This window comes from Corvus kubaryi, unplaced genomic scaffold, assembly GCF_017639235.1.
Source record: "Corvus kubaryi isolate FWS band 111438036 unplaced genomic scaffold, C.kubaryi_AGA036_p1.0 37394, whole genome shotgun sequence".
Classification (NCBI taxonomy): Eukaryota; Metazoa; Chordata; class Aves; order Passeriformes; family Corvidae; genus Corvus; species Corvus kubaryi.
In genome coordinates, this window is record NW_024581133.1 from 16,926,735 (window position 1) to 16,948,827 (window position 22,093).

Consider the following 22,093-nt stretch of genomic DNA (forward strand, 5'->3'; position numbering starts at 1 on the left):
TTTGCAGAAAGAAAAATCAAGAGAGCCAGGAAAGTAATTATTTTAAAAATGATGCATAGTCAAATTCTGCCATCATAATCAAAATGAACGCCAAGGTTAAAACCCACAGCTGAACACTTACGTATGTTAAAAACATGAGCTTTAAACTAAGATACATTGCTAATTTGAGATAAACCATGCCTGGCCAATCTGGTAACCTTCCAGCGCTGTCACTCTTTCTGGAAGCTTCTTATTGGAAGTATTTCCAAGCCCCAGTCTACCATAATCACCATTTCCAAACGTAAAAAGTTTGCCATCTGCTGTCACCACAGCTGAGTGTTTGAAGCCACAGGACATCTGGAAGCAAAGAAAGCATTATTTTTACATACACTTTAGATTTGGGTAGAAGTTTATATTGACTATTACATGTATATATAAATATATAGTATATTTTTCAACTCTAAACTATATTCCTTTTTAAAGAGCTAAAAAATACAGACATTTTAGTATAAATGATTTCTCCAGCAACTCATCTCTTATCCTTTTCAATAGTAATGTTATGCAGGGGGACCAGAGGATATTTGCATGAAGAATTTGATGTGTGATTATCTAATTTTTTTATAAAGAAACCTCCAGTCAAAACCAAATATGGTTTTGTGCATTGTTAGTACTTAGGAGGAGGTCTTGGTGACCAGTTTTGTACGTCAAAGTCACCTGACAAGGACAAAGGGAAGCTTATAAATCATGTCTGCATTTGGATCGTCTTTAAAACACCTCTTTCTTCCATGCTCTATTTTTAGTCCTTTCCAGCACTAACTGTCAATTAATATCTTCATTTAATTGGAAATCACCACCTTGGTTCATAAACCCCAGAGAAGTAAGAAGTTGCCTGTTTTTTGTGCGGTTATACAGCACTGGGTTCCCAGGCCTGCAGCTTCAAACAGACAAAAATATTTTGCAACCTGCACAACTTCTTCTCCTTGCAGAGCCTCGATCTGCCTGGGCCTGCGCTGTCTGTCGCTGTTCCCATGGCCCAGCTTGCCATAGTCCCCATCTCCCCAGCTGAAGACTTCCCCACTTTCTGTTAAAGCCATGGAATGTCCATCAGATCCACAGGAGGTCACCAGCTGTGTTACAACAAAGCCTGTCAAAGAGAAGTGAGAAAACAAAGCTTAGCATAACTTACAATAGATGCTAACATACATTTATCCAAGTGGGCCTTGTGGCAGCTAGTTAAGTCAGGGGAAAGGAACAAACCACAATAAGGCTTCTTTCTATAGCAATTAATTTACTTTTATTTTGAACAAAACCTTTGTTTTCTCATGGAGAACTCAGGCTTCCATCCTGCCATTAGTTTTGGAATTAAATGTTCCTAATGTGAGCCAACATTTTTCCCTGAAGCTTTCCTAACATTAAGAAATCTTAACATATTACTACTGAAATCTTAAGGAAATACAAAGATCTTGTTTGTTTGTTCAAATTTTTAACTAAAAACTACAATATTTTCATGCGTAAATCTGCGAGAAGAGCATCAGCACACATAATTATACTACCAAAATGGTTATTTGTACTCCTTCACTGGATTCCTTTCAAACCAACAGCTTTACCTTGTAGTGCTGAAATGACAGTTAAGACGTGAAGATCATCGGAATTTCCCTGTCCCAGTCGCCCATAGCTCCCTTCACCACAAGCCAAAACGGTGCCATTGGCTTGAATGACAAAAGTACAATTCTGACCACAAACCACCTAGGTTAGAAAGATATGAAGGAAATGTAATAAATTCTATGCTAAATGCAGCAATGCTGTAATACCTGCATTACAAGTGCTCCACTTCCTTTTAATTTGTTTACTTTGTAATTATATCAGGCCAGTGTTATTTCAGAAAGCAAAACTGCCATACGTATTATGTGAAAGCTGTGCAATTGTTATCAAATCATGCTCATATAAAATAATTCTGTGTTGTCAGATTTCAGTGGCTTCTTGGTTTGAATTTGTCAAATAATTTAATATTTCCTTTCTGGTGAAACCTATGTTTTCGAATACTTGCAGTAAATTCAAACAAGTTGCAAAGACACTTAGGGATTTTGACAAGGCATACAAATAATAGATGGCAAGTGATGAAATCATGGCTGGTTTCAAGTGATCACCTGCTGAGCCTGGGAGAACGAAGGTGCTGCCACTGGGATCATGACATTTCTGCCAGCCTCTGCCAGCTGCCCATGCCGTCCTGCTCCCCACAGGTACACGTCACATTTGCCTCCCAAGTGCCAGTCCTAGGGAAGAGCGTGAAAGGAGGCTTTAGAACAAGAGTACTTTCAAAAGCTTGCCATGTTTCAAAGGAATAAAATACCCTCCAAACCATCAATTTTACTGACCTCTGGCCTTGATGTTGCCCAAGACATGATCTGTTCATCCATGCCATTGATCCATTTACTGTTATCCTACACAGCAAAAGCCACAGTTACCACATTCAGCTCAAGAGATGCACATTATTTTTCTGTTACATAATACATATTTTCCTTTTTAAGAACAATATTTAAATTGTTCCAAACAATTTAGCAATAAGAACAAATGTGTGCAGACTAGCAATGACACTGTTATCCATGACCTGCAATCCAAATCAAAGAAAAAAAAACGTAATTCACGACAAAGAAATCTTTTTCTATTTACTGATGCTTAGGGCTTTTTGAAATTTCAATTGCAAATATGAGCTTATAATGTTACAAGCTTGCTTATAAAAAATTCTTAACCAAAAATTTCTGGTTTGCTATACGTAACAAGTCATGAAGAAAATTGACACTAGCAAAATAATTTGGTGTAGTAATGTGACAAAACGCTACTCTTAAAATATCATTAACAAAGCTCTACATTTCTTACTTCTATCACATATGAAAATTACTGTCACAGTTTCGGGTTGTTTTGTATTTTAACATGCAACTGACTTGCACTCATTACACACACACATACAGAGCAATCTTGTCAGTATATTCCAACCTGTTAATTAAAAAATAAGCTTACATTTATTGCTGGTGCTTATGTTGCTAAATATAAATCTTTACAGTTCAGAGATGTTAACTGCATCATACCATATGCTCAGTAGCAACACACTTGGCTGTTGAGACAATAAATCAACTTTTACCATCAGGAGAGTAAGCTCATCCTCTGGAACAGGCTCCAGGTCTGGAACAGTGAAGGACTCTGGGAACTGAGCTCCCTTGGCCAGGGCTTCAGCAGCTTTTATGGTAGTGGAGAAGCACTCGAGCCAGGCCCATTCTGTGGGGTTCCAGGCAGAGGGGTCAGGGAGGCAGCTCTGGTGGTGAGGGGGCACAGGGGGGTTGCAGAGCAGCTGGTCCAGGTGCAGCCCCACGGCCAGGGATGCCAAGCACTGCATGTAGGGGCTGTGAACCAGCTGGTCCCCACACACCACGTGTGGCTGGAGGGCAGCAGGAAGAGAAAGGGAAGAGTTAGAAACACACATTTATCAATTTAAAATATAAGTCCTTCAAAGCTAGTCCTGTAGAACAATACCTTCCTCCCTGCTTAATCAAAGTTTTTCTAATATTTTAAGTATTTTCAAATTAGGAGACTACTGGCTTTGAGAATAGTGAAAGATATTTGCAAGCAGAACATAGGAAAGTCTTCTGGGTTCTCTGGTGAAAGACTGAAACCAGCTGAGATCTAAACAGTGACCTCATGTCAGACATGAATGTTAAACATTTGCATTACTCCTACCTTTTCATAAGCATACTGCTCCTGCAGCATTATGGGCAGGCGCTCCAGGAACGCTCGCATGCATGGAGCCATGTTTAAGCCCAGAACTCCCTGCTGCTTCAGTGCAGTCCTACACGTCGCCAGCACGTGATTGGAAGAGATCCACTCTGAGGTGCAGTTCACCACCAACACGTCCTGTTTAACAGTCGTATGATACATTAGAAATTAAAAATTCACAAAGCAGGATCATTCAGCTCCATTGATTTATCACCAAGCATCTTGGTTTCTAGAGGGGCCAGAAAACACTCAGGTTCAAACATTTCTGTCTCACCTTTGATCTGTTAGAGCAGGCAGCTACTCCAACCTCAGGGATCCACACTGCAGTCTGGATAGCTCCAGACCCTATCACAACACTCTGCAATACTGAACCATCCTAAGGAGAGAAGGGGTTTGAGTCAGGCACAGACACAGCTACAGTTCTGTTCAAGTGCATACAAACACATTCCTAAGGGATGATACTCTCACAAGCTTTCAATAACTATGTAAAAACTGAACTGCTTAACCTAAAAGCAGAAAAACACATTTTTATTGTATTAAGGTGTTGGAGTGAAGGCTTCTCTGGACTCAGGCCCAGAGGGAAGCCAAAGCACGGGGATTGAACAAAAACCTTTGGACAAGCTGAGATACATGAAGCCACACCAAAATGAAACAGAAATACAGATTTTTAACTTTCAGTAGAAATATATGCTAAGTGCCTTAAACATTAAAAAGCTGTAGCAGAGACCTTAAATACAGTTCTTTGCTGCAGCAGTGTTACCTTTTCACAGAATTCTTTACTTTAGACAAAGTATAGAATTATACTGTTCACATTTTTTAGATAGAGTGTTCACATAAACAATAAGAACTGATAGAAACTGTATATGCAAATTTGTGTAATACCTATGTAACACTTGTGTAAGGCTTATGATTGTTAGAATTAGACCAGGATAGGTTCAGAAAAGAAAAACTAGAATTGTGTGTTAATCTTATTGGTCAATTAATATAATCCACACTTATGAGAGGAAAAATCGATGGAGCATATAGAAGAAGCTATTTTTGCCTGCTGTTGCTGCTTGGCTTTAAAATGTAACCCCCCTTTGGACTCTGCCTTCAAGAAACCTATGAGACTATGAAATAAAGAACTTAGCAGAACAGCAGCCTCCTCTGCTCTTTTACCCTGGTCCAAGAAGGAAGCTCAACATTAAGGAGATAATATAACTAAGGATTTAGAAGTGTTTAATAATCCATTTTATGTGACTCTTCAGAGCCCTCAACGTAAGAGAATATTGTTCCTACTAAGAAAGCGGCTGGTTCTGCAAAGCCTAACATGACCAAACGTACAGAATCAATCAATACTAAACCATAACTACGAAGTACTTCAATGTTAAGTACAATTTCAATTTATATTTTATTATTTACAATGTTAGAACATTATTTTACACCTGCTTTCTCTAACGTATCTATCACGTGGTGAGGTGGAAGTTGGTCTGATACCATGACCATTTCAGATACTCTTACTAAAAATGAGAATCAAGCCACACCAAAGATGGTCTTACCCGTAAAGACCAGATATTCATGAGGCCACCAAGTCCCCCAGACACCAATGCCAGCCCATCAGGACTGAAAGCAACAGTGCGGACAGGAGTGATGTGTCCTCTCAGCTGGAACACACACTTCACTTCCACTGCTTTCCTGCATCCATCCTGCAAACAAGTGCACACTTATGGGACACTGGACTACTTTCAGGACAGGGAGTAGCATGACAGCATCTGTATTCTGCAATAAAAACTGATCATCCACAGAGATGGGGAAGTTCCACTAAATAATTTAAAAACCCCAGTACTATGACTATATTTTATAGATATCTTGATCACATTATCAGCTTTCCTCCCATTACAAAATGCCATTAACATCAAAGACTACATTACAATTTATGAAGGTGAAATTAATCTTGACTCTTTATCTACAAATAACTTTGAATTCTTACTAAATTTTAGGATAAATTGATCAATTTTTTTGAAAGAAAGAAAACACATCAAAATACAATCTTTAGCCAAATAAAATTTTCAATTTCCTATTCTGAAAATGCTTACACATACACAAATGCAATGTAAACTTTTTAAAACAAACTTCTTCTCTCAGGAAATGTTGAGAATCAAGTAATTCCCTCACATTCTTCTCCTCTCTCAACTTCACAATGAGCAGAGAATTTCTTACACACCAAGTTTCCTCCTTTTACCTTGGCACTTGTTTCTTGCTCCCACCATCCTTCTGAGCAAGCTGAGCTGGACTTCAATGTGATTACTATGTCCTGGGGAACAGTCCAGACACACACCAAACCATTGTGGCATCCCCTAAAGCAAGTCAGGAGAAATTAGAAAAACAAAATAAAGATATTGACTAACAAAATATCAGTGGTCTGGTATTAACTTCTAATATCAGTAGTCTTCAGCACCTTTCCATAAAAAACTATAGTGCATCAGTCAATCTAAAGTAGAAAGGCCTATTCCCAATGGGTAAATGCTATTTTTTCCTCACACCCTGTAGCTTTTCCATTTCTACTAACAACATATTCTCAGAAAAAATATTTGGATGAAGCAAAAAAAAAAATCTCAAACAGAACCAGCACCCACAGCTCATGGAGAAAACAGCTGGTAACACAACCAGGCTCATTTTTTTAATCTGAATTCTGGAACTTCACAAATCTCATGGCAACTGACTTACTGAAGGAATGTTACTTAAAAAATACCAAACCCGTTTCTTTGTTCTGGACACTACAGACTGGTAGAAAAGACCTACAAAAGAACTACAGAAATAACAACAAAAAAATGACTTACGTAGCTAACAAAAGCTGGGCCTTGGGTCCCTTCCCTGGCAGAGCACACCAGGCAATGCCATTCACCAGAGCTGGGTGGGACAGTGAATGCAGGCGCCTCCAGCATCCTCCCAGACAGCCCCAGAGCTTCACTGTTTCCTCTTTGGCACAGGTCAGGAGAATCTTACCAGTTGGATCCCACTTCATACTAACAACCATATCCTGTTGGATTTAAAAAAATGAAACGCTGGTATGAAGTAACACAGTAGGGAGGAGGAAAGTTAACTCTCAGAGCTAATGTAACTTTTAATTACTAGTAACAAAAATATTTTCTCATATAAATTACAGATAGTGAATTGCAATAATAAAGTCATAGCGATACATTTCAGAACTATCAAATTAAAAAGACTTTAAAAAGTTTGCTGAAAGAAAATAAATGGAAAGCACAGAAAAAGATGTTTTCTTTTCACTGCAAATCTTTTCTTGATTATTTTTCCCCCAGATGTAGCTTTGAGTCTGAGGTAGGAAAGGAGGTTAGCCCCTAGTAAGAAGACAGGTACAGATTTATTACCACAGTGTGCTCCCTTCTGGGATCGCCCTGCTTCACACACTCAGAGCAGCTCTTGGAAGCATTCAAGATGCTCTCACTACACCTACATTTGAGGAATTCTCCTCTCAGCCTAACAAATAATTCATGGACTATTCATGACTCATTAGTACATAACGGCGAAGCGGAGATGCTAAACCTCTGCAACTGCCTATTTAGAAAAACACCTTTTGCTTTGCCCAGGAAGCTGAACTAAAACATGTGACATGATCAAAATTAAAATTTATTATGAGTACTTTTACCAAGTAAAACAATTAAGTCTTTTAAGTGCAGTCAGTGCACAGCTGTGTGCTTAATTCACTTCTGTCACTGTAAGTACACACTTCACAGTCTCTGATAGTGAATAGGGTATCAGGTTCATCATTCCTTTTTTTTACATTTGGTACACTGGTCCTTCAAAATACATTATGTTAATATATGTATCAGCAATAGGTGTGAGTTTTTAAAATAATCTGCACTTGTCTTTATAAATAGCTTTCAAATAGAGAGAACAGCTTAAACAGATTTTACCTACAAAAATTCAACGTTAGTTTTAAAAAGACCAGCTCTACCTTATGCGCATCGATGAGAATGACTCCTCCTTTCTCAGTTGGTTCCTTTGTTCCTATAAGCAATTTTCCATCTGAATAGCCAACAGCAAATGGTCTGTCTTCATTGAACCAGGCCAGGCACGTGACAGACACTGCATGAACAGACAACACAAACATTTATTAAACTAAACTGAACTTCGTTCCTGCCGAAGAGGTTTTTGCAGTGCAGTTGTCTAAACTGTGAAGTGCATAACAATGTCCCCCACCACCAATGTCACTTAACATACTTTTGGTCTGAAAATTTTCTTGAATTTATATGGTAAAGATAAAACTCAGTGTCACTAACAACAGCTGTTGAGATTGTTCTGTAATACTTTTCTCAATTCTTCTTTTTATTAAAAAAATGGAATTTATATTCCTGGCACAGTGAAAACAACTATACCAGGGCAAAGAAAAAAGGTAGACTGAATACTATACATGTATCTCATGTATCCGAGAGAGGCTTCTGAAAAATGCTCTGAAAACAACTTGCCTTCCTTAGCAAGTAGATACTGCTTCACTTGATTCTGCCAAAAAAACCCCTGCAGGCTTACTGAAGAAGCAATATCCACACAAATACCATCAAAGATGTGCTACTTGATGTCCTCTGGGACTGGAACTATAAAGGAAAAATGGCAATCATTCAGGAATTCAAATGACACTGACTACGTGCTATATGCAGACAGAGCAGACACTACAGGGGATCTCTACTGATTGTCCACAATGGCAAGGAATGGCAGGATTTTTACCAGGTTACTACAAACTGTTTGCCTCTGCTGTGAGGGAATCAGGGTGCAGACAGAGATCCCATAGACTCTTCTCCTCCCATGAACCAGAAATCATATCCCATGAACAATAACCAAAAATGATTATATACTTCCTTAATAAAAAGTGCCAAGTGTGTTCACACTTTCAATTTCAAGTACTGATCCAGTCTCTTACCATCCTTTCTGTAGCAGTGTTCCAGTTCCACCCGGTGCATAGCTGAAATATCCAGGACTTCAATAAGTGCCAGAGATCCATCCATGCGCCCAATTAACAATAATTCTGGAGCATCCCCTGTCCATGCTGCAGCTGGCCCTTCTTCTGGCCAGGCTAGGGCAGATACCCAGTGAGGCTGAAGATCTAATAAGCCTTTTCCTCCTAGGAGACCAAAAAGTCTTTTAAAACTACTTCATCTTCATAAAGAAAAGAAAACAATAATACTTTCCATGGGAAAGAAAATCAAGAGATCTTATTTAGACCTAGGACATACTACAAATTCACCTAAGTTAAAAGAATACAACTCAGTGGTTCACTAACTTATGCAGACAAAATCTAGGTAACAAATCTCAATTATCATTCAAGTTAGACAGTTTTGTTATGGAAGGAAGCTGAATTCTTCAGTACCCAGTAAATTTATACTTTTCTTAGGGATTGTCTATTACCACAGGGTAACTGGTGACTTTCATAAGTGCAAAGCAACACAATGAAGCTTCCAAGATTACCAATTACAGGGTTTAAAAGTCTTCCTCTCAAAGGTGCGTATCACACATCCACTTGGGGTTAGTGCCTTGCTCTACTTAAACAGGTTCACAAGACACTGTGGGAGATGCTAAGCATTTAAACTGGGCAGTTAAACACTGGGGTAAACAAACATGCAGTGACCTGGCAGCTCCCCTAGGAATACGCTGTACCAGGAAGTCCCCACAGGCAGTTCAGAACGTACCATTGACTTGCCAGATGTTCACCATCTTTTCTGTAGCTCCAGCCAGGTACTTGCCACTGATGCTCCAACAGACAAGAGATAAACTAAGGTCACTGGGTGACCCCAGACTTTCTTCAGAATCACCTTCTCTGAAACAGAATATTAAGATAAATTAAGAGGGCATTGCCTTTAAGCAGACAGTAAAACCTGGAACTCATAAAATATATGAGCTAGAACCTGAAGTCTTGCCATCGCAGCAGATTTACATAATACATTTTTCTGCTCATAGAATGACATTCCCCCTAAAACCACTTTAAGTTACAGAATGAGATACGACTTATTTCCAAGATATTTCAAATTAGGTTTCAAATAGAAACTCTTTACCTTTACCTACTTATTTCTCAGATTTGACATCTTCAGCGAAGGCAAACTTTTCTGGGAAGTCATGAAATGAAACAACAGCTCGGATAAGAAATAAAAGAGGCACATCTTGCTATCAAATCTACTTTAAACTCTTCCTCCTGTTACACAATGTTGTTACACTGTTCTAAGATTCAATTTTGAAGTCTGCTTTGGCTAACTGTAACAGGGTCACAGATACCTTTAATTGCCCTTAAGATCATACACAACAGCCACATTTTTTACTGCTTGCAGTACCGGAACAATGAAGGCTTATAATACTGTTATAGTATTCTGGTTATTCCTTTTAAGGCCACATCTAACATCAGCAAGCAAACAAGAACTAAGCCAACCACTAAGAAATTGTCACAAAACAACCTTGTAGTTCACTATCGCTTCTTCATTCTTCCAAGTTCAACTCACCTATACTACACTAAAGAATTAGATTTCAATCTTTCCTTTTGCTTTCTTCTTTTTTGGACACACCCAAATGAAAAAAAAAGTACTTCCAAGACACTCATGAACATTTAGTTCTTGTATCTCAGAAGCCAAAATTCTTTTTTCACACTTGACTCAAATGACCACACTTGCAATGATCATGTTATATGTTGGAGCTGTCCACTGAAACCCACTGAAGGGATATTGATATTCCCTTTTCTGCTATATGACAGTCCTATTATTTTACCCATGTCTGTAGGAACCCAGGGTTACATCAATTAATTAAGGATGCTTTTAAACAGCATTGACATGATCTCTATAAAGAGACTCTAACCAGGCTGATATTTAAGTTCAGTTTTAAGCTATTTAATTTATTTTGCACGCCATAAACAGTGACAGAAAACAAGTGAGAGATTTTAAGTGCAGGAGATAATGAGAACAGCCAACCCTGCAGTATCTTGCACAATTACAGCTTAAACTAAATATCTGGCAGCTGTAAAGAACAACTTACAGCTTGTTGAGCACACAGGTCTGTTGCAAGGAATATTGCTTCTTTGTCACGTTCCACACTCTGATGGTGCCATCATTTCCACTCGTTGCCAAAAGTCCCTTTTTATTGCACCAAACACATGTCATGACCTACAAATACCAAAATAATAAAGGAAAAACTGGAATTTAAAACTCACTAATATTAAGCAAACACTAACCAATGAGACAGGTATTGAAATACACTGTAACAACCAACCTAGATTTATTTTTCTACTTTTATAGCATTATTTACTGCAATTAAGCAGGCTTGATAAGGATGCCATGCTTCATACAGCCCCATGCTCCAGAGGCTGCTAGTGCACAGACTACTGCACAAAAATGTTAACTACTATGACAGAAAAATTAATGCAAATTAAGATCTAAGAATTATTCAGAGTGATCCTGTTGACTTTATATACCATAAGAACACTTTCCTGACCCCTTTAACGGAAGCCTCAAAGCATCAGAGGTGCAATAACTTAAATCAAGCAATAACTTAATCTCCAAAGAATTTTGAGGGAATTCATCTCAAAAATGATGTGGAAAATCATTTCAGTCAGTGTATTTTTAAAACAATACTATTTTCCTCTGCCAAGGAGAGCATCACAGTGGATGTGGTCCCGGGCGGTTCACGCTTACCCTGTTCTGGTGAGCCTCGAGCTTGATGAAAGAGCACTTGCGCAGGTCTCCACCCATGTCGGCGAGGGTCTGTGGCACGCTCTGGTTGTCGCGGTCGTGCGCGGCCAGCGTGCGCACGAGCTGCTGCGCCGCCCACTGCCGGTGCTGCGATGACAGGCGCGACGACAGGCAGCACGCGGCCAGCGCGTTAGCCAGCTCCAGAGGGCCTACAGCAGAGGGATCATAGGAAGGATGGGCATACAAATGGGCAATTAAACCTGCTTAGACAAAACAGTGAGACGATGCCTAGATGAGTACCACACAGAGTTACAGGAACACAGCAATAGCCAGCATTTCCAGAAAGAGATTAACAAGCATCTTAGCACAACGTTGCAATCATGTGAACTATAGTAAAAACACTCTTCTGATACTAATAGCAAAATAACCCCAGTTCAATTTTCACAAAAAGAACCTTAAGAATAGAATTATAAATAGCCTTATTTCCACCACATGGAAAATGGTTGGTCAAAGAGTGAGTGCTTTCTGAACAGGAAAAACCTCCTCTGACAGAGACCTGCCACTGTCACTGCCCTATCCTTCTCTCTCCATCACAGCAATAGCCTGGGGGAAGGCACAGCTGTTGCTCTGTGGCTCCCTGGAAGCAGAGGCAGCACAAATTTCTGCCTCAGACACAGGACTGCACTTGGGGAGCAGCAATCAGCTGTTAGCCTCCTTAATTTCATCAGGAGGCACAACAAGGCTCGATGTTTCAGCTCTATGGCTTTGAATGCATGCTCAGACTATATTTTAAAGTGGTAAAAGATACAATTATGGAATAAGACCGTATTTTTAAGTAAAATGTGTGTCATAAACTGTAACATTCCTTTGATCAAAACAGGTTTTGTACATCTTTAAGAGTGTATCGCTTTGTACATTATTCTAGTAAGTCTCTCCTTTATATATAAATGAGGAACTGAAGATCTAGTGAATAATATTTAAAAACAAAGTTGTATCATACCTTTCTTTTCAATTTCAGCTTTATCGTAGTTTGGCCTCAGTTTGGCCCCTTTGTCTGCCAACAATGCTACAAGTGCTTGAGTAACCAGAAAATTTGGAGATGTGACAAGTTTGTTTTCTTCTGCAATTCCTCTTAAAAAACTTGGCAAAAATTTTCTCTGAATTGGATCATCAACTGTTGTCAAGTTCACACCAGTTGCTGCAGAAATCAAATTCTAAAAAGAAATAATTGATGATAAATAATCAGAACAAACAGAACTATCAAATTTATAAATATTTTTAGTTGCATAAATTGTGCGTAGTGTTACAGCTTTTCCTTTTTTTTTTCCCTGTGCTCCACATAAAATTGACTCAATTAAAAAACCAAAACCTTAACAGAAAAACCCTATGAACACAAAAAGCACATCCATTTTCCCCACTTGAAGAGAGTACTCAGCAAAGACACATACAGTTACTTGATTTTTACCAACAGTCAAACATACCCCTGGTGCAAAGCCATGAACAAGGACTCTAAGGAGGATCCTCAAACTGAGGGCAGTCTCACCCCAGTTGAGAAGGTGAAAGCACAAATAATCAAAGTAGTCTCAAGTAAGTACTGAAGTCCTACCTGTGTACATAACTGCACCAGCAGCTTTGCAGCACTGGGAGTGTTTGATGCCAAGCAGCCAACCGCAGTGCTCAGGTAGGCAAGGCAAGAGATGGGCTTGCTGGTTTTGCTGTGGATGCCCCTGGATCTCTCTGTCGAGCTGGACACCGTGGATGGGCTCGTGGACAGGCCTGCTCTCCCCGCTGCCGCCAGGCACATCAAACGAACCAACGTGCGGATGTCTGTTAATCCCAAGGATTCAAGGCCAGCTGCCAGGCTACAACTGGAACCACTGTGGAAACAGATATAAAAGCTCAAAAAACCAAAATCGATGAACAATTTTTCTCTTCGCAGCATTATGTAAGTACAGAAATGAGAATCGCTTCCCCAATGAGTTTAAAACTGCATCCTTCTAAAACAGAACTGGGTAACTGGCTACAAAAGGAAAAGTGGAAGTGTTGCCAAGGATGCCACAAACCTGACAGACAGAAGTGAGAGAGCTCTCATAACCATTGTTCTTGCCAGGAGCACTTGCGCAGCAGCTGTCACTCTTCTGAGAGCCATGACACGGTCGTGTGGATTTACCAGGGCAGCTGCTTGTTCTCCTAAGGTTATCCTGCCAGAAGAACTTTTTTCTATTGAGCCATGACAGCCTTGGAAATAATGATGATTTGCATTAGTGTTTAAAGAAAAAACAAAACATTATCATACAGTAATAAGCACAGAAGCAAAGCTGGCCTAAATTACTCATTCATTTTTCAGTATTTCATACATACAAAACTACAATGATAATGACTGAGATGAAAATAACACTCCTGAAATACACTCCATGAATTAATTATTCCTTATTTTCAAAGAGACATGAACACAACCTGACATACTCAAGTTAATTTTAGTTCCTCTGATTCCCTCTTCCATCAGAAGGGACTACTTTTAAGTCCCAACTCAAAAAACCCATTCATTGAGTTCTGCAAATTATGTTACTGGCATCTATTGTTTGACTACAGTAGTAAGTTTTATTGGCAAAATTCAAGCCTTCTGCCAATTCATAATGCCTCACACTCCTCTCTCTAATTTTCCTGTAACAAAAGGACAATTTAGAGCCAGTCTTCACTTCCTCGTGGTGGGAGGCAGAAAATACTGTCACAATGTTCCTGGCTTGGCCCTAGAAAAACCACACCAAAGTAGAGGAGGTGGTGATATCATTATCATGTATCGTTACTGTTGTTGCTACTGCTATTGTTATTATCATTATTTCTTTAAATGAAATGCATTTTAAATGTACCTATTTGCATCAATGTTTCTTCCATACTGTTGGTGGCTGTCACCATTGCAACTGAAGCACCCAGAGGGTCACTGTCAGGGAACTGAACGGGTTCGGGCACAATGCGTCGATCATTTAACCCAAGAGGCCCAGCCAGTAATTCAAACTCCTCTTCTCCTGTCAGCTTTTCATCTTCATCCACATCTAACATGTCCCAGTCTTCTAGAATTGGAGAAATATAATTAGGCTTGGTTACAAAAGCTCAAATATTAAATAATTTCAATTAATTAAAAGAACAGTACAAGATATGAAATGTGTACTGTAATCTGCAGCACAGTAGGCATTAAAAACTCATCTGATGTTGACATAGGCACAACAAAGTAAATCAGAAAAACAAAATCCTGTTCTTGCCCCTCTCTATTCAAATTGATCTTTACACTGCAGCTTTAAGGAAGATTCTCTGAAGTACCAAACTAGCTGGTCTTTAAAAACACAGACATTAGAGGTCATCACATACAGCACAAGACAGCTCCAACACCTGGAATATAGTGAAAAGTGCTGACATACAGTTGTACTTTAAATCATGGTAACAAGTGCATATTCCAAAGGACCGAATAGTAAAGACAGATGTTAGAAAATTTCTGGTCTTCATATTTATCAAAAAAGCATGCATTAGTTCATGAATTATAACTGAACACCCAGGCTTGCTTTTCCTTCCCAGGGAATAAAAAAACCCCAAACAACAAAGAAAACCACTTTAACTGCAATTCAGTGAGGCACTTCCTTCACTTGCCAACCATTCACACACAAGTCAGCTTACATTTACTGATCTCTCCTGCTCTGTCTCCCTCCACACACAGTAGAATCAGAACACCTTTGATCTACAGCAGACAGACTTGCCCTAAGTACTGTAGCACTCACATTGTCTCAAATAGACAAATGTGGTAAATCACTCAGTTGTGATCACAGGAGCTACAGAAAGGACCAGAATCAAAGAATCACCCAAGACAGGTTTGCTACAGACACCAGAAATAATCTGTTTAAAGTGAAAGCCACCCTCAGGACACTCTCAGCTCGGACAAAGGAAGAAAAATTAAGAACAAGAGTTCTTGTTGTGGCAGTGTTTTGGGACACCAACTTACACTAATTTATTTCTCCCGCAAAGGCAGCTGAAGAAAGATATTTGAACATAAAATTTAGTATGTGCAGCTCTGGATGTAACATCTCCTCACAACACCTTATCACCCCAAGCTAGGTATTTGCCATTTCAGCTGCTTACACGAAAGACAGGGGAAAGAAGTCACTGATTTTTTTTTTCTGATTTGAACTAAAAAAATCCCCAAAACTAAAATATTGTATCTAACTGGAAGAGATTTTAAAATACACCTTCAGGTTTATTTGCATGAAAGTACCTTTTAGAAAAAACAAAACCCCATGCAACTTAAAAACATACCTTCATAGACACTGTCTTGTTTACCTATTAGATCAGGAGCCTGGCCTTTGTACCTGTATGAAAAAATAACAAAGAAAATTACTGAGCGGCTCTAATATTTTGTAAATACACATAATTTTAAATTTGGTTCCCTATTTAGTCTAACTTTACTGTTAGGTCTACATGTATTTACGAATGATTCTAGAAATGTCTAGTAACAGAGGAAAGAGAAACAGGTAAGACGGCTTCCGAAAGTGTGTGTGGAGACACAAGCACTTTGCAGTACTAATGTGTAGAAGTCCATAAGAAAATATTGGAACTGTCAGACAAAATTCATAGAGAGTTTTCAAAAGTCACTAGGTAGTAGGCAACATCCCAAGAAATTATTCCTTGTTTTTAACTTAAAAACCAGAAATATCAAGTCAACCTTTTTTTTTTTTCTAAATATGCATTTTTTGAATACAGAGAACGATTTTAAGTATCAGAAAACCGTGCTAGGAATTCTTATCTCTTAAATCAAATTCTTAAAATGATGATGGCTGGTAAACATGTTTCGTTTCCTTTCTTTATCCACTGTCTTATATTTCTGTACCTTTCAGAGGTTGATGTTTTAGATTTACTCTTCAGGGCTAGGTATTTCTCTCTGCACATGCCACACAGTAAGTAGTAGGGATTTCCACTGCCACACTCCCCCCCGAACCAGCCGTCCACGTAGGAGCCGTTGCTGCGGTAGCCCTGGCGATTGGCGCTGCGGCCGCAGCCAGGGTGGTTCCTCTTCATATGCTGGTTGAAGCTGACCACGCTGGATTCACACAGCTCACAAACCACTACTTCTTCTCTGTCCTCAGATTCACAAACGTGCTGCACAGTAAGATTTTCACAAATTATTTGTACAGAATAAGTGTCTGCACCTTAGATATAAAACATGCCAATATTCTTAGGTGGATGTCCCTGCACATTTCTATCACTGAGCGATATTTATATGGTTGACTTGTACAAAAGCAAAGCAGAAACATACAATTTATGACATAATGATGACCACCTCAGAACAGGAAAAATATTTGGAAGTAAAGTTTCAGAGGAGATAATTTCCTATTTAATTTTAGATTGACTCAAAATTCTTGACAGTATAACTTTTCATTCGTAACCCTGTCACATTCAACACTCTCTTTATCTGGTTCTCCTCAGAACTTGTCTGAAACCAGATATATAAAGGAAAAGGATCCTTTTCGGTTTCAGACAATCAGATTTTACATTTACTGAGCAACAACAATTACCATTTGTGTCAATAAATACCAAGGTTTTATCTCAATATGAAGTTAGTTTTTCATAATTATATTCCTGTCCAAAGTCAGTAATTTCATTGAGATGTTTAAGTGAAACGAGTGCTCCGAAAAATTCAATATGCATCCTGAAACTTGCTTCCATATCAAAGCCAGGTAACATCATAATTAGGAGATGAAAAGCTGAGTCTTTTGGGTTGATTGTCTAATTTGACACAGATAATCCAAAGATTAACAAACCACTGTCATTATATTTGTTTTCCACCACCAAATAGATTTTTAGTGCTCTATACAACAATTCAGTGAGGACTGTCACCACATCCTTCCCAGAGAATGAAATACATGGCACAATTAAATTAAGAAAAACTGATTTAAGTGCAAATTATGTTGCTACAGATCAACTACTATTAGTAGTAGCAGTAGAAGAAACATTTACAACTGTGTTCGTTATCTCACACAGCTAAGCCACCTGGGACACCTACTTGATTTCTAATTGGTATCATCAGAACAACTATACAGGTTCTGTTCTCATCTTTCAGGGAAGGGAGAAGAAAAACTACATACATGTGGAAGTGCAGAGCAAGAAGCACAAGAAATCACTATTTTTAATCTGAAAGGGATGCTATGGAATACAAGATGATTTTAAGCATTGCTGGCACTTAGTAAGATATTTTCAAACAGGCTATAAGCATACACATGTTACTTTAAATTTAAAAATATAAGCATGCAGAAAGCAGTAAGTTAAAGCAGCCCCCGCTGCAGTCACACACACCCAGGTAGGCCAATCCAGTACCTCTGGGATCCACATTCCCAGAATATCATTATCACTAGCCAGGTCTTGCCCAAACATAGCTTCCATTGCTTCATCATCAAGGTCAATCTCCAACTCCTCATCCAAGTTGAAGTCATACAGTGTCCCTGGATCTTGCTGCAAGGAGATCCCTTCCCTGCGGCTCTGGTTCCTGTGGGCCTGCACTGAGCGATACAATCCCGCTCAAGGTAGGAAAAGAGAGAAAAAGGAAAGCAGGGCTTTTATTTTCCATGGCAGAAAGATGGCTGTACTTTCAATTTCCTTTTTGTTTTCAACTCTTCTGCTAAACAATCTACTTATAACCACATAAAACTCTTAAATATATGTTGGCACATATATGAGAAGGAGTTTTCTAGATGTCATGCTAAGTCCCAGCCCCGCTCCTATTCTTTCCTGGATAAGCAAAGCCCTTGGAATTCTTTCAGTCCCTTACCAGCACGTGCCAGCAACGTTCGGGCAGCTAAATCAAATTTGTGTCTGCGTGTGACAGCCGACCGACTTCGAGAGGGAGGTCCACTTGCTGCAGCTGCATTATCCACATGATCCATATTATCAGGGCTACAGGGATTTGTAATTTACAGGTGAATCAAACCAAGTTTTAAACAACCGCATACAGTAACTACGTCATATTTATTAGCATTTTTTCCTTTCTTTAATGGAAGAAAAAAAAAGAATTTGGAATTCAAGAATCTTCAGTTTCAATGAGCACATATATACTGTCTTTTAGACTGTGAGATTTACTTCAAACAAATTAGGTGCAGCCATGTCAACACCTATTTGATCTTCCAGAGTGCCTAAGCACGGCAGAAACTTTGCAGAGCACTCATTTTATACTAGGTTAATTCAGCTTGAATTAGTTTTTTCTCCTCTTTCAAAGAAATAAAATCAACATCTCTGTTGTTGCTGGCTGAGTCCATTTGCCTTTGGCCTTACACATGAATTTGCCAAAACATGAATTTAATGGAATTTTGCTTTATTACTACGTCTTTTAGTTAAAATGCAACTATAAGCCCTCAATTTTTTCATTCTTTTCTTTTTTTTGTAGTGAAGAAAACATGCTCAGTTACATTCTTCCCCAGTTCTGCACACAAATAGTACTGGAAAATAAATGCACCATGTACAGCTAATTCAATTACATCTTTCCTTCTACTCATGCTGTAACAAAATTCTAAAGCTGCATTACAAAGTAGCACTCTGTCAGCAACAATGAATTAGTGAGATTTCCAGTTTCAGGAACACATTACAATCAATTACAAGATAATTATCTCACCTCTCACTAAAGCCTTCCTCCATTTCAGTGGCATCAGCAGAAGGGATATCACCTGGAGACTGCAAATAGCAATGATCACCAGATTTCCCACCACTTCCAGAGACGATTGTCCCATGCCGTGATTCTGCAGTCCCCTCTGACTGGGGCTCCTCATCATCTTCATTTCCAGGGTGCTCAATCATCCACATAGCCAGCACTGTGATATTCTGTGCATCTGCTTCTCCTCTGGCACCTGAAAGCAGGAAAACCACACTTTGGAACTGTATTTTAGCACTTATGGTTACAAAAAAAGCAATCAATTTTTCCACAGAAATGGTTATAGAACTTAAAAATTACATATTCTATTGGAAAACAAGTGTTTCACGTGTATCCAGTTTTTCAGTTAAACTGTTATTATAGCTATAGATTACCTGTAGCTTCCATAGCTTTTGCAATTTGCCTGAGGGAGAACCCCATTTCTAGCAAGGGAACAGCAATGGCTGGAGGAGGAGGGGATGTTGAAAGTCGGCTGCTTGGATCAGACAAAGCTTAAGAGACAGAAAATGATAAATGTAAAGCACATAAGTCTTTCTCTAGTGTTACTTCATTAAACCTTACTTTGATAGATCAGCTTCAACTAAGGGAATAATTGCTCTCAACTTTTCTCTCAACTACATTCCACAAGGTAAGATACTTTCTGTAACAAAACCAGATGGTATTCATTCTCCTTTGAAACACAGATTGTTGACTTTTTGATCAAGTAGGATACTGATAATATGCAAAGAACTATTTAAGCAATTTCTATTGTTTTCATTTTTAACTGTATTAAATTATCTATTTGATCTATATTTATGTAGTCTAGATAAAGTTATCCTTGTCCAAATCATTGAAGATTCCCAAATGGTGAGATCACTATATATTCCTCTTACGGTACAGAAAGAGACCTCAGCTAAACTGGGAAGGTATCTGAAAAATCTCTTTGTGGATGATGGCTGTATGATGGCTGTGCAGAGAGTCATTCAAGGGACTCTGAAGAGGTCAGTTACTGCCCCAAACCCACAGTTTCTACAGAAAACTTTTATGACTTGCCATAAAAGTGATGTCTCATCAGTGAAGGCAAAAATGTACTATCAAACAAACACTGTTGTAAAGACACTATTGTGACTAGAAGTACATCATCTCATAATTAAATCAAAAAGAAAAAAAAAATGAGATGTGAAACTGAGCACATCAGTTGCTATGCAACACATGAACCACTAAACCCCCCAACTAATAACACAGATGTAAAGGCAAGAATAAAAAGTACTGGTGCATGTACCATAAAATACATCAATTCCTGTTTTCTTTGTGGTATGTGATCTAACAAAAGCTAGAAAATTAGTGCACTTAGCAGCAGCACACAATCAAGGAAACAAGCTCAAATCAGATGAACGTTTTGAAGTAATTATGAATTATACTTCATTATTGTTTTATACATGCAGTTCGTAATCCAATCCACAGCTTTTAAAAACTCATGTCATTTGCTTGATAAAGCCTACAGCTAATAATCCATATTCTTTTGTCCTAAGATAAGTCACTAAAAGGTTTTCAACAATGCTTTGCATCTTAGTCTGCCTTAAAAAGAAATTGTGTTGCGTTTCCATCCCTTAAAACACAGCCCCATAACTCCTGTGACTTTCCTAACTTGTCCCCATTTCTATTACACTGACAAGTTTACCTGTGCGATTGGCAGGCCTTGCAGACTGGGAATCTGGAGAAGTCAAACTTTGTCTCCTTCCAACTTCATCAGAAGGAGAGGTTGGCAAAGAAGATATTGGGGGAGTCTGAGCACGTCGTGCTGGAAGTACAGTTGTAGTAGGATAACTGGAGAACATTTGCCTTGAAAAAAGAACAGTGCACACTGATATTAAACAGAACTATGCTGAGGAAGGTCTGACAGAAGAAATACATCAAATTAGAGTGCACTTGGCAAATCCTACTTTATGCAATTGCGTTTTGTAAGGGTAAGACTCAACACATACATTGAGGCAACAGCTCATTCCTACCAACTTTATCTGTACAGTTAAGTTCTAAGCATGCACATAAAAAAACCCCTCACAGACCAGGAGCTGTCCTAAGAGATAAAAGATAAATAAACATTTTTCCCACTTCCATGGTGTGTTCAGAATTCAGGCTGACTAACAAATCAGGTGAGTATTTGATTTTCACTGTCCTAGTAGGAAGACATTGTTCTGGCTCTTATCAGATTATATCTGCAAAACATCTGAGAATTAATAAACGTAGAAAAGGATTCTATGAGAAGTAAAGCAGATTTCCTTTAACAACACAAATTGCCTCTGCAAATTCAGTAGTTTATCTTCCATTTCAGTATGTAAGGGTAAGCTGAAACAACATCTTAGCTTACAGGATGTTACCTACCAACTAAGATCTATTCTAGTTTGAGAACCAAATGAACATTCATGAAAAATCTAGAATTTCAGAGATTTATAATTTAAACTCTGAACTCAGAGATCTATAATTTAAACTCATGTACCAAATAAACATGAAAACTGAAGGACAACTTGAGGAGAGAATTTTCTCCTTAAAGAATTCAGGTATTGCATTTAGATACAGTGTATAGCAAAAGCTTAACAGCTTTCAAATAAAAAACTGAAAACCTGCAAGGCAAAGTACCATTAAACTGTGTCCTCTGCAGAGGCAGGTCTTGACAGCATTTTCAAAGGCTTAGGCAGCTAAAGACATGTATTCTATATAAACCAGACACCTGGCTCCCTACACCCGCAGAATCATATATGCTGATAGGGTATTTTACCTCAGGAGACTGAGAGGCATAACACCAGGTGATTCTGAAGCTGGAACTGTTTCTGTATCTGTTACTGGAGTAGTAGCAGTGGTGGTATCCTCCAGAGAGCTGCTCATGAAAGACGTTGTGCTAGAAGCAGAAGGGCTGGTTGTAACTGGTGTTTGGGCTTGCTGAGACTGGTCGCCTTCTTCTACTTGTTGCTCCACTTCTGCAAGAGAAAAAAGGATGTTACAGCAACATTCATATAATTGTGTAGAT

The 22,093-nt window shown here is 38.7% G+C and overlaps 1 protein-coding gene across 12 annotated transcripts in view; it reads right to left on the reverse strand.

Annotated features, from left to right (window-relative positions):
* HERC1 (HECT and RLD domain containing E3 ubiquitin protein ligase family member 1) overlaps positions 1–22,093 on the reverse strand; it is a 102,454-nt gene that overhangs the window by 8,449 nt on the left and 71,912 nt on the right. For 8 of the 12 annotated variants that reach the window (XM_042039509.1, XM_042039508.1, XM_042039516.1 and 5 more), the window contains 28 exons: positions 21,845–22,043; positions 20,750–20,910; positions 19,464–19,580; positions 19,054–19,285; positions 18,217–18,341; positions 17,745–17,965; positions 16,282–16,550; positions 15,711–15,763; positions 14,279–14,479; positions 13,472–13,646; positions 13,015–13,285; positions 12,409–12,622; positions 11,412–11,668; positions 10,756–10,883; positions 9,429–9,556; positions 8,663–8,863; positions 7,703–7,833; positions 6,567–6,766; positions 5,969–6,083; positions 5,286–5,432; positions 4,022–4,123; positions 3,712–3,885; positions 3,119–3,412; positions 2,355–2,420; positions 2,127–2,252; positions 1,587–1,725; positions 942–1,123; positions 181–336 (listed from right to left, as the gene is read on the reverse strand). In XM_042039509.1, the coding sequence (XP_041895443.1) occupies positions 181–336; positions 942–1,123; positions 1,587–1,725; positions 2,127–2,252; positions 2,355–2,420; positions 3,119–3,412; positions 3,712–3,885; positions 4,022–4,123; positions 5,286–5,432; positions 5,969–6,083; positions 6,567–6,766; positions 7,703–7,833; positions 8,663–8,863; positions 9,429–9,556; positions 10,756–10,883; positions 11,412–11,668; positions 12,409–12,622; positions 13,015–13,285; positions 13,472–13,646; positions 14,279–14,479; positions 15,711–15,763; positions 16,282–16,550; positions 17,745–17,965; positions 18,217–18,341; positions 19,054–19,285; positions 19,464–19,580; positions 20,750–20,910; positions 21,845–22,043 (4,784 nt within the window). The remainder of the gene's footprint in view (positions 1–180; positions 337–941; positions 1,124–1,586; positions 1,726–2,126; positions 2,253–2,354; positions 2,421–3,118; positions 3,413–3,711; positions 3,886–4,021; positions 4,124–5,285; positions 5,433–5,968; positions 6,084–6,566; positions 6,767–7,702; positions 7,834–8,662; positions 8,864–9,428; positions 9,557–10,755; positions 10,884–11,411; positions 11,669–12,408; positions 12,623–13,014; positions 13,286–13,471; positions 13,647–14,278; positions 14,480–15,710; positions 15,764–16,281; positions 16,551–17,744; positions 17,966–18,216; positions 18,342–19,053; positions 19,286–19,463; positions 19,581–20,749; positions 20,911–21,844; positions 22,044–22,093) is intronic. The other 4 variants (XM_042039518.1, XM_042039517.1, XM_042039514.1 and 1 more) reach the window with 3 other exon arrangements.